Source organism: Falco rusticolus, chromosome 4, assembly GCF_015220075.1.
Source record: "Falco rusticolus isolate bFalRus1 chromosome 4, bFalRus1.pri, whole genome shotgun sequence".
Taxonomy (NCBI): domain Eukaryota; kingdom Metazoa; phylum Chordata; class Aves; order Falconiformes; family Falconidae; genus Falco; species Falco rusticolus.
In genome coordinates, this window is record NC_051190.1 from 107957595 (window position 1) to 107970247 (window position 12653).

At 48.2% G+C, this 12653-nt stretch overlaps 1 protein-coding gene across 1 annotated transcript in view; it reads left to right on the top strand.

The window, feature by feature from the left end:
* Positions 1 to 11654: 11654 nt before the first annotated feature.
* The window catches only part of ANKRD28 (ankyrin repeat domain 28), a 128577-nt gene continuing 127578 nt past the window's right edge, over positions 11655 to 12653 (top strand). Inside the window, exon 1 of the mRNA XM_037383300.1 lies at positions 11655 to 11753. Coding sequence (XP_037239197.1) covers positions 11727 to 11753 — 27 coding nt within the window. The 5' untranslated portion in view covers positions 11655 to 11726. The remainder of the gene's footprint in view (positions 11754 to 12653) is intronic.

Below are 12653 nucleotides of genomic sequence, written 5' to 3' on the forward strand. Positions count from 1 at the left end.
GGTTTTTCCATTTTCTTTATTAGACTGTTGTGGGACACAGCAAAGAAAGCATCTTGTTTGTCTTTTGATATATCATAGACAATAACCTATGAGATAATGTAAACCACTGCTAAATGAAAATATATTTTTAGGAGGATGATTAGACTTAATAAGAGTGTTTAGAAACAGCATTGAATGTCAGCGTGAATGCAAATAGAATACTTTTATTCTAAATTAAACAGATAAGAAAAGGGATTTATATTTTTTTCTTTATTTTTGCAAGAAAAGAAAGAAAATCTAAGTTTACATTACAAAAGGAATAGAAAGGATTTCCTTGTTTAGTATCCAGAGTTTTCTTAAGAATCAATGGGTCGAACAGAAGCAGGATAGCTCTGGATCAAAAATGAGGAACCAGACATATGGAATTGGTGAGGTAATTAATATCATTTTCCTGTATGTTTCAAAGGAAATGTGTTGTCTCCTGCACAAAAGCATTTGTTTTGACGTGAACAATCACCAGCTATCTCACAGCTTCTTTACATTGTTTCAGTAGGAAGAAAAATCGCAAAGTTTCTGTCTACCGTGCTCATTAAAAAGCACATTTAACGAGGGCGAAAGGGCTCTAGCTCAAGCAGTGAGCACGCTGAGATGTCCCAGTCTCACTAAGGGGATGTGCTTTCACACATGTGCACTTTGGCAGCAGCCAGCCGAAGCAGACCCATGGCTCCCACCCTCCTCTCCCAGCTCCGTGCTGTCCTTGGCCATTGCTGGCAGGATTATTTCTGTGGCTGTGCAATGAGCTGGCTCAGTGGACAGATCGGACTTATAAGATTGCTTGGGAAATAAAAAAAATAAAAATAAAAAAAAGGCAAAAAAACCCCTCAGGCAGAAAGAAAAAAGGTTTTTTTTTCAGCCTGGCTGACCAGGTAGCAGAAAGCGGGTGCTTGCTGGTGCACCTGGGGTTGCTCACATCCCCTGCAGTGGGGGGTGGCAGCAGTGGGGGGCTGCTTACACCGGCCCACGTGAAACCACAGCCTCGCTGGGAGACTTCTCTGCCAAGGAATGGGAAAGAGTGAGGGGAGAGCTGAGGGCTCACTTCACCCACCCTGGCCTTTCTCAACAGGCAAGAGCATCACACTGGCTCGGGGGAGCTGGAAAGTCATAATGGAAATGAAGGCAGTGCCAGCCCCAAGCGTTCAGAAATCCTGAGTCAGGCCTGCAGAAGTCATGAGGTCTTTAAAAATAAGAAAGGCAGTGTTCTTTTTAGTTCCTTGCTGCAGTGTTAGACTTTTGGATACATGAGATACTGCATGTACACATTCTTAAGACTTTTCAAACACAGGGACTAGATTCTTTCTTTGATACAACCATAAACCGAGATTTTCATGCTGTTCAGAAAACATCCTCAGTCTTGGCAACTGTTCATCTATCCAGGCATCCACCTAGCACATCTGACACTTGTGTATCAGGAAAATGAAGCTGGAAGATAACCCAATTAACACTTTCCAGGCTGCTGCTGCAGGCACCGGCTGCCTGGGTCACTGCCGGCCCTGGGCTGGCCATGATCCCTCACTGCTGGCCCTGGGCTGGCCATGATCCCTCGCTGCCGGCCCTGGGCTGGCCATGATCCCTCGCTGCCGGCCCTGGGCTGGCCATGATCCCTCGCTGCTGGCCCTGGGCTGGCCATGATCCCTCACTGCTGGCCCTGGGCTGGCCATGATCCCTTGCTGCTGGCCCTGGGCTGGCCATGATCCCTTGCTGCTGGCCCTGGGCTGGCCATGATCTCTTGCTGCTGGCCCTGGGCTGGCCATGATCTCTTGCTGCTGGCCCTGGGCTGGCCATGATCCCTCGCTGCCGGCCCTGGGCTGGCCATGATCCCTCGCTGCTGGCCCTGGGCTGGCCATGATCCCTCACTGCCGGCCCTGGGCTGGCCATGATCCCTTGCTGCCGGCCCTGGGCTGGCCATGATCTCTTGCTGCTGGCCCTGGGCTGGCCATGATCTCTTGCTGCTGGCCCTGGGCTGGCCATGATCTCTTGCTGCCGGCCCTGGGCGAGCGGTGCAGCCCCTGAGCTGCAGGTACCCAGCCCCGGTGGGCGAGCTGCCGGGCCATCGATCCACTGGTGTGACACCCCCCCCCTGCTTCAGGTCACATCCTGCTCTGGAGCCTGCTAAGTCGGTCATCCTCAGGCAATACTGCTCCCCCTCACCCTGCTGATTTAATTTTGCAAACATTCTGATGATCAAAACCTTGCACGAACCAGTAAAATTTTCAGAAAAAAAATATTTCAGAAGAGATATCTCCTTTGGCTTTACAGCTGATCAGCGAATGCCCATATGTATTATTTATTATGCCATCGAAGTGTTTTGACAGAGTTGGAAAATCGGCTAGCAGGAGACGGTTCCAGCTCAGCATAGCTGACAGTCCAAAAGAAATCACAAGAATGATTGCATCGGGTGAAAATCCGCAGCTCAGCACATGCAGACCTGCCAATATATACACCCAGATCTATATCCTGCATGGAGATACACAGCTTTTTACTGCCATGACTGAAGTGCCAGCTTTCTTCTGCCCTTCCTTCCTCGCCTGCACGGCCTCCCACAGCCCAGCCTCGTGCGGGCCTGTCCCAAAGCCTACTAAAAGAAAACAGACACTGATTTCAGGTAGTTGCATATGTGATTCTCAGCCAAAGTCACTTTGCCTCGCACAGTACTTCTGCTTCGCCTTCTGAATAATTATACGTGGCTGTCAACAACAGGCTAAGCAGCCACGGCCCCTTTTACGCAGCATCTGTCCACATCAGCGCGGAGGGCATTGCTGTGCTTCCACGGTGAGAGGGCGGCGGTAGAGTCTGCAGCCCTGAAGGTGTACATGTCTGCACCAGACGCCAGGTGAAGGGCTTTGCACCGGGTTTTTCCATGGGGAAGGAGCAAAGGCATTAGCTAGTAAAAGGACTTGGAGCTACATTTTATGCTGATTTGTTCGAGGCAAGGAGAGGCACAATTCTAGCTGGTCTCCGCAAGTGAAGTTATCGATGATCTCTAACACCAGATGCGATCACAGGGGAGAGCTGGCCTGTTGCTCCGATCAGCCGCAGTGCAAGGTTAGTGGCTGGCCCCTCTGGGTGGCTGGGGAAGGTGCACCAGGGGCTGAGGCACCATGCAGCAAAACAGCTTGCTTTCCTCTGCCAAAAGCTGCCAAGGAGCTATGGATTCGGGGCTCTTTATGCCCTGTGATGCTCTGATGAACGTCTTTATTTTCTGAAAGTGTCAAAAGCACAGCCAGGTTCATTCACCTTGACCTCACGGATTTGTCCCCGTCGCAAATGTCGCAGACCTCTGGAGTGGCAGTGCCATAGCCGTAACCTCCTCCATGCAAACCCCAGCAGGAGGGACCCTCCTCAAGCCTCACCTCCACCAGTCACATGCTCCTGCCCCTTTGCCACAGGTGTCAGTGGCCTTACAGCCCTGCCCATGGCACGGAGCCCACCGAAAACGAATCCAGCCAGGACCCTGAGCAGTGTTCGTGCCTGTAAGTGCCTGAAATCAGTGTCTGTTTTCTTTTAGCAGGCTTTGGGACAGGCCCGCACGAGGCTGGGCTGTGGGAGGCCGTGCAGGCGAGGAAGGAAGGGCAGAAGAAAGCTGGCACTTCAGTCATGGCAGTAAAAATACTGGCCAGGTTACCTGTTAGCTGACACCAGCCACCACTGCTGCCTGTCTCGGCATCCCGCACCACTGCCTGAACCTGGCAGGGCATGGTCCCTGGGAGAGAAAATGCCCTTTTGTTCCGCGCCTGTACAGTGCGTACTGCTGGAATGGACTATCTTCAGCTGGAAGTGTCTTGCTTCGATATTTATAGAAAGTTGCAAAAGAAACTAACGGCAGAAAATTTAGGTATACCATTAATAATAATTATATAACAAATATAGCAAATAATATATATTATATAGCAAATAATAACAACAATAAAATGAAAACGTACCTATATAGCCAAATGCCTGCTCTAAATGACAGCAGTAAGGAAATTTATGTATTTGTATGGGTAAAATGTATAGATATGTGTGGGTGGGTGTGCCTGAGCCATATTTCAAATGCAAGGAGGATGCTACTTAGCATTGTATCTATGGAAGCTCTAATGGCAATTCTCTTCCAAGATTCATGTCTTGGAGGACATTCAACTTAAAACCTACTGTGATAACATGAGGTGGTTTAAATTCCACAGTATAATTGCATGACATAATTCCTGAAAACCTAATAAAGTAATCTTAGAATATTTTATAAAATTGGAAAACCTGCAGTTTAGAAACAAAAAGCCACTGCGTGTGCAGCATTTTCAATACCTGTTCACATTCTGCTTCACTTACTAATGGGCTTGTGTGCAAATGCAGAGTCTTTCCCTAAATCAACACTATATTGCACAGACCAGTCGACTGTACAGTACCACTGCCAAATATGCTACGTGGAACTTTTCCAGTATTTCAATTTAATTATACTGTTTCAGTGTATGTAAATTTAAATTTAGGAAATTCACCTCATGGCAATGTAGAACTCCACAGTTAGTACTTTAGGGAATATTTGGTGTTAGTGTCTTCAGTAAAAGAGCTTTAATTACATTCATCCCAGTGCTGGCTGATCTGAAGGTTATTCTCTCCGCTTTTCCAAGGTAAGTGCAAAACCTGGCTATTTAAAAAATAAAAATACAGGCTATGCAGCATGCCCTATGAGTTAAGAAACTCAGGCTGTGGCAGGTGAGGACGGAGAGCATGTTTGCCGGCACGGATCCTGAACCGAAAACACACCACCTGCAGCTTGCTCATGTTCAGGGCTCAATCTTTGCACCTACTGAAAGAAAACACACACTGATTTTGGTGCTGTAGTGTCAGACCCAGCTAGCAAAGAGCTGAAATGCCTTTCTGATTTAATTTGTCATGGCATATGTTCTAGGAGGGGGGGAGAGCATGTTATCAAATTGTAATTAATAATAAAGTTGTAGGTGTTTTAATAGATTCTCTGTGCATGACAATTGTCAGGTCCAAAGCAGCTCTAGAATCAGTTCTAAAGAAAAACCTCAAACTAAAATAACCATATATTAAGTTCTCTAACTGCTGTGACTGACAAGAGTACTAACCCTTTACCTGTACAACTCCATTTCTTTTTAATATTTTATACAAATAGAAATCCTTTAGCATGAGAATGAAGACAACATCATGAAAACAGGAATAAGGTTGTCTATTAAGATGCAAAGATAAATGCAAACTGTTTGCTTCATTTTCCCTTCTTTGAGTTACAAATTTCTCGCTGTCATGAAAAACCTTTTCATCTTCCCTGAAATTCATCACTGTGGCACTCGGTTGACAAATATATTCATCACAGTAGTGTATTTCCCAGAGATTCCTGTCTTCAGCCTCAAGCCCTTTATTCCTTTAGATGATAAAAGTCTTTATCTGAGAAGAGTTTACATAGATACCTGTCTGGCTGTAGGCTCACATACACCATCAAAGTATTAAAAAAAATCGTACTTCAAGAAAAAAACAGCTTTAAAGTAGATATTCTTTATGACAGAATCTTTTATCCACCACGCATGTACAGTGATCGTCTTTCTACTGTATTTGGACAATGAAGTGCTCTCTACTATAGCAATTAAGGAGCCTGTAAGTGTATTTTATGAACTTAAAAGTTTTATCTGAGGTTCTCAGTGTGTGGCAATGCAGCTGCATTACTACATTTGTATGTGAAATAGCCATTTACATAATATGGTAGCAGGCAATAAATTATTACTAGGTGAGAAGACATGTGTCTAGTTGCTGCGTTTTGGTTTATATTGCAGTCTGGAGGGGAACAAGAGCTGAGAAAGTTGACTATTACTGCAGCAACTGTGGTATTGGCAAAACAAGCGTTTCTTCACCTTTACCGTTCTTTGCAGGACACGTTGTCCTTGTTTTCATGGCACCTACTCCAGCGGTACCGGGTGTGAAAGGGGAACTTGTAAAGGCAGAATCCCAAATTGTCCCCCTTTCTGAGCTCCCGTTGTGTTACATGTAGCTAATTTTCAGAGGTCTTATTTCAACTGGAATCTGGCTATTTAAAAAAATGTCTTTCACCCCCCCCCACCCCGGTGACCACTTAAGTGCTTTATAACCAAATATGTAAACTATACCTCAGAATCACTTTCCCACAACTGAAACCAAAGCACTCTGAAAGCAAATCCCAGAGGATATAGTCAATAAAGCATCTCTAGCTCATCAGGAGAGGAAATTTATGTATGCAGAAATCCTCTTTAAACCAGCAGCTGGCTGGGATATTAGAATTACATCATCCACCATCAGAGAGTAAGGGGTTCAGATGCTCAGAAACATCTTGTTTTAGAAGTCATAACCTTTATTTTGCTTCTCAAATAAAAATCAGCATTTCCACTCTAATACTTCCACTCTCTTCACTTATCCATTTAATATATTTGCTAGAGCCCTGGTGAAACACATCTTTACCAAAATATCCCTGTGTAGCAGGTTACATAAAACCTCCCAACAAGATTTTAAGGGTGCATTAAGCTTTTGGCTAGCCAAGATGACTGACCAAAACTCAATCCTTTTTGTGCTTCACTTTGGGCGTTACTCTTTGAAGAACTGGCCAAGCCTGAAAAAATAATTTGCAAGATCACATCCCACTGGAGTTTCCAGTTAGTCAATACTGTCCATTCCGAGGTACAAGGAGCAGGGCAAAAAGAAATGTTGGGGCATTTATTTGTTTGTATAAACAAACCAGAATATTTTGTTAAATAAACATTGATAAAATATTCTATTTCACTTATATAAATAAATATAAAAGAAAAATTATATTCTGTAAACACTAATTCAAGTTAAGTTGATGTGAGAAGAGTGCTGATATTTACAGTGTTTTAAGGAGTCATCCTGGGATGTGCTAATACTAGAAAATATGTTAATTATGACTTTTCTTTCTCTTCCCTTGTCTCAGTTTACCTTTAAAGGTACTGTTGATTTATTTAATTTGTATTAGATTCTTTTTGGCTTTACAGCTACTCAGAATTAATAGTTTTCTATGATCACATTCCCAAGGGTGTACAACTTCTCACTAATGTTTGGACGGGTTTGAGATTTATTAAAAAAAGAAATCGTAAGAAGATTTGGGATAAAAATCTCCTCTGCGTAAAAGTCAGCCCAGAGCCCAGTGTCCTTTATACCCTTTTTATGCCTCTTTTAGACTCGACTCTGTCCTGCTGAAGAAGATAAAATTAATTTTATGTGGGAAAAAAGTTGCACATTATTTAAACTAGAAGAAACGTGAACAAGATTTCTAATACGCAAGGTCAAGACAAAATTCCTACCTTTGTAAAAGCCACCTTTGTATCCCCTTATTTGATATATACTTTACCAGTAATACTGGCAATCAGGCAGCATAAGGATAGACCAAACATCTTGCAAACACCCCACAACATTTTTCCCATGAAAATGCAAGTGATAATTTCTTACCATTGTTGCCTCACTCTATATAATTTTCTGTTTTCTCTCACTTCTACTTGCATTTCCCTTAGAATACATGACTGATAGGATCTTACAGCTGCGTGGCAGGTCCCTGCTGCTTGCTGACTGTACAAAGGACACTCATATTTGCCCTACCCTCCTCTGGGAATTAAATTTGTTCTTTGAATAAGGAGGGCACATGAGTTCTCTCTCCTCCTGTCTGCATCAAACAGGGATAAAATTGGTCAAATGAGCATCCATAAGCATAACGGTGCTTTAGAAATGCCAATCGATGATATTTGATTGACGATGCCATTATGACATTGAATGTTTTTTCATTACAATCAGTAACTATGAACAGCCAATGATTCCAAATGTAATCTCTGGGACAGAATTACAAAACCTTGACTGTTCTAGATTTGAATGGATAAAATGTGTCACAGCATGTGTAAAAACCTTTATGATGATGCTCCCAGCAAGCGATTATGAAATGAGTGTGGTTTCCATCGGAAGACTAGCTCCCAAGGAATGCTGATTCAGGGTCATAAAGACAAATGCATCCCCTCATAGGAAATTATAACATTATATTGATTTCAGACACCTTGTATGCTGTGCAAAAATAAAATCGGCTCTGCTTTGATTTAGGAGTGTGGGACAGTGGTAATCAGGTCTCCTGGATTCTATTCCTAGCAACAGCAGTGACTCGCGCCGTGACCTTGTGTAAGTCTGTCAACCTCTGTGCCTGTTTGCTCATGTAGAAGAATGAAAAAAGAATAAATACCTACTTCGCTGGGGTTGAAACCTTGGTTAGAAAGAGCTAAGTATACAGGCTTTCCTGGCAAACTAAATAAATCATGAGCATGTCTCAGATGAGGTCACAAAACGCCTCCAGTATGAGGTTTCTACGGTCTCTTCAGTTCGATCCCATTATGTATTTCCGTGCAGCGCACATGGTCCTATCTTTAAAGCACTGGGCAGTGTTACACACTGTGGGGTAAGTTACAGTGTGAAGTTCTAACGTTAACATTAATGGCAGCCGTGCAGCTAAAGCCTATGGCGCTCTGCTGAAAGTGTGCCCTCAGGAGAGTGGTGTTGCCAATAATTTACAAACCATCCGATTAAAGAAGCGTTGTGGAAATGTCTAACTTATGCAGATGTATATTCTGAACATTATCAGAAATGTTGTGGCTTTCAGTAAGTTTGTACGTCTATATTCATAGACTTCTGTGAAACATCTTGTTATTGTTCCTAAGGGACACCTGGGAGGTTGCCTACCTTTAAAGATAGGCATTTAAAGATAACATACGTGAAGTTACGCCAAAATATATGGTAATAAGTGAACAAGAAGCACTCCTTTCCTTAAAGCACAGTTACATTGAACTTGAGGTTTCATTTCTATTATTTCCATTACTTTGCAGTCAAATACTGTATTTTGTAGTACTAGTGGACCAGATAATGTTGTTGGTGATATTCTCACGTTTTTATTTCAGTTGTTATAATCATTTGGACCATTTTATGCAGAGTAAGAATAGGACAATAATTCATATTGTGACTTGAGAAAAAGTATCCACAAACAACTGATTGATATCAGGGAAACAACGCTCAGAAAATTCCCCATTTCTGCGTTACCCACCTTCATGCATGCAAGCCATCTCAATAACCACTTGTGCTTAAACTGAAACAGATGGGTACCTCCAGGACTGGTATGGTAACTTCCACGTTTTACCACTTAATTTTTTTCGTGTTATAACTCACAGAATAAAACCCCCAATGATCTCAGGTCAGAATTCAGTTGGTTGATGACATAATTAAGTACATATGGTAAACCCAACAGGCTTGGACCCTAGCTACAGCCCAAGTATTGGTGTAAGGAGCCTGGGAACCAATAAAAAAAAGATGTGCCTTCCCCTATTGAAACAGTGCCTGGCTCCAAGCTGAAATAGGTTACAGTGGTTCCAGGTGCAACATTTTTGTTTGACGAGTTGTCTACATACAGAAATTACTCTAAATAGTGGGTGAACTGAAAGTAGATGTTTTTCTGAATAACTCCATAAACTGATAAGCTTCACAGGAGGAAGCAGAACTTTATCAGCTCCCAGACATTCTTTTCACTTTGAAAAGGAGCAGTCTAATTTGGGGACAGACAAAGGCAATGTTTCCTGATGTCATTTTCTCCTTCACTGACTGCATTGATAAAATTATCTCTAATTTCCACAACCATCAGTCTCTACAACTTTGTTATCAGTCCTGAACCATTTTGCATAGTGTCAAAATCAACCTGTTTTGTATTTGCATACACCATGTCTCTATTCACAAACAAAGAAAAAGTAGTTACAAGGCACAAGTAGTAAATTAGGGGGCTATCTGAAATGAACTAAAACATTTATTTACCATAACCAGCGTTTCTGGACATGTCTAGATGTCAACAAAAACGATTTGGAAAGTGTAACCACGTTGAGTTTTTTTCCTTTGCCTGGGAAAATAGGATTGCAATCTTCAGTGGGCAAAATAAAATAACATAAAGAAGCACACCCCATCAGGCCACCACTATTCAAAGGTAACGGAAGATCTGCCTCAGCTAGCACCTACAGAAACCCCTTCTGTTCTCACCCTGCCAGTCATCAAGAAAATATGTTCACGTGCCAGGCTCTTATTGGAGTCAACTACAAGCACATGAGCAGGGGGCAAAAACACTGTGGTTTTGTGCGCGTTGTGAGTGTTCACATAGAATACACTTAGTTGCTTTATTAAACTTCCTTTCTCCTTAAGGTAGTACTAAAGAATAAGTAGATTTAAGTACACGTGGAGTGTTAAGAAGTCACAGTCTATTTTGAAGCTATGGGAAAGTCAAGAAACTTGAAACGTTCGTTACCTATAGCAGTATGCAATGCTAAAACCACCAGTCTGTAATATTTTTTTGGGGGGGTGAGGTGGGAATAAAATTGCAGGAGAAAATAACACTTCCAAATCACAGTTACCATGCTGGGCGGGCTGACTGCAGCGTTATTTTATGGAAGATGAAAAAAACCTTCAATTTCAGTGTTCCGTACACTGCTTTCCGTTCCTTTCACAAGAGGTTTGCAAAGTCCTACCTACGACGATGTCCTTTGTGTTCGAGGGACAGAGGGCCACCACCGAGCCCCTGAGTTACTTCTCCAAACACAGTATGAAAATCACGCAGGTGACCTCTACTGATCCGCCGCCCAAAGCAGACTCGCGTTTAATAGTGAAGTGACCTGTCACTTCTCAGAAGCGAGCCTCATGTACTCCGCTTGTAGATGGCCGCTGCGCCTCATCATTCGGCGGCTCTCGGTGCCCTCGGCGCTGCCCGGCGCCGTGCCGCCTTCCCTCCCGCCCCCGCGCACGGCGCTCGCAGCGGGGCCTGCACGGCCGCTCCGCCAGGCGCGGCCCGGGCCGCACCACGCAGCTCCCGCCCGCCTGGGGCCTGGCGCCCGCGGGGTGCAGCCGCTAGCACGGCGGCGGGCAGCGCGCACCGCGGCTCCGCAACACGGCTCCGACATAAGCAGGTGGGAGCGGGGCAGCGCTCCCCCCCCGCGGCGGCCAAGGGGCTCACGCCAGCCCCGGGGTGGCGGGTGCGGGCCGCGGGCGGGGCGGGGCGCTCCCCCGGGGCAAGGACCAGGGGCTGAGCGCTGCCTTTGGCCGGGGGGTGCCGGCTGACCCCCGCCTCAGGCCAGACCCCTAGCCCGGCCGCGCCGAGGGCCCCCACCTGGGGCCTCTCTCGCCAGGTCGCCGAAACCAGCTCTGGGGAAGCCGCGGCGACCCCCGCGGAAACCGCGGCGGCCGCGACCCCGCCGCCCCCACGTGCCCATCTCACGTCCTCTCCCCCTGCCAGCCCGCCTCGTCCGCCCCACCAATCAGCGCCGCCCTTACTCCGCCCCGACTGCTGCGGGCCAATCAGCACCGCCCTTGGTGGTGCTGGCCGGGGCCGCGGCCGGCGGCGCGGGCGGGCGCCTTTGATGCCGGCGGGCGGTTAATTCGGGAAGCTCCTCGGGAGTTCGAGGGGAGCGGCGGGGCGGGGCCGGGCCGCGGGGCGGGGTGCGAGGAGGGCCCCGCCCCTGGCGAGCCCGCCGCGCGCCGCCGCCCGCGAGTTCGGCGCGAGGCCCCGGCGCGGGGGTGGCGCCGGCGGCCGCGGCGGCGGCGGGCGAGGAGGGGGGCGTGGCCGGCGCGCGGGCGGCGGGGGGGCGGGGCGGCGAGCGGAGCCGAGTCGTTGGTGGCCGGAGGCGGCGGCCGGTCGGTGCGGCGGTCTCGCCATGGTGTTCCTCAAACTCCGCGAGCAGGTGGGTGCGTGGGGGCGGCTGCCGTCGCCCGCCTCTCCCTTCCCTCCCGGTGCCGCCGGGCGCGGCGGCTGCGCGCCCTTCCCCGCCCCCTCCCGCCGCGGTGTGGTTGTGCGTGCGTGTGTGTGTGTGTGACAGGCGGCGGGCAGGGGTAGGCAGCATGGCTGCTGCTGCGGCCCGCTGGGGCCGGGTGGCGGCCGCCCGGCGGCGGCAGGCGCCATGTGCTCCGAGTGCGGGCGCCGGTGCCCCCTCGGTGGCCCAGCCGGGCGGCCGGGGGCCGCCGCCCCGCGCAGGTATCGGGCCTAACAGGTGGCTGCAGCGGTCCGCCCACCCCCTGCCCTGCCCTGCTCTCCCCGCCCTGGCGGCCCGCCGGCTCCGGGCGGAGGGACGGCGGGACGGCGCCCTGCTCCGCGGGGCTGCCCAGGCCGCCGGTCGCTGCCTCCCCCCGCCCCGGGGAGGCCCGGCGGGGGTGACGAGGGGGCTCTGCGGGCTCCCCCGGCCAGCCCTGCTCCGCGCCCGTGTCCTGGGAAGGGGAAGGTGCCCGGGTGGCGCGGTGGAGCCCGGGCCCGAGCGCTGCCCGCTGTGAGGGGAGCGGGCTGGGGGCAGCCGGGGCGGGAGCGGGGCCCTCCTGCCGGGCCCGCGGCCTCGCGTGCCCCAGCGCTGCCCGCTCCGTCCCCGCGCGCAGCACCTTTCCCTTTGGGGCCTTTAAAATCTTTTGTTCGGCTGCTGTCTCTTTCTCCGGAGCTGTCTTGACAAACCTCCCCCAGCCCGTGCTCCCCTTCTGAAAAGGAGAAGGTTTTTCGTGCCTTCAGTGGTTTGTTGCTTTCATCACATCACACCCTTCTTTGTTTGCTGGACTCTTCGGTTTCCAGCCCAGCTTGTGAAAAATACTTGTCTTTGCCG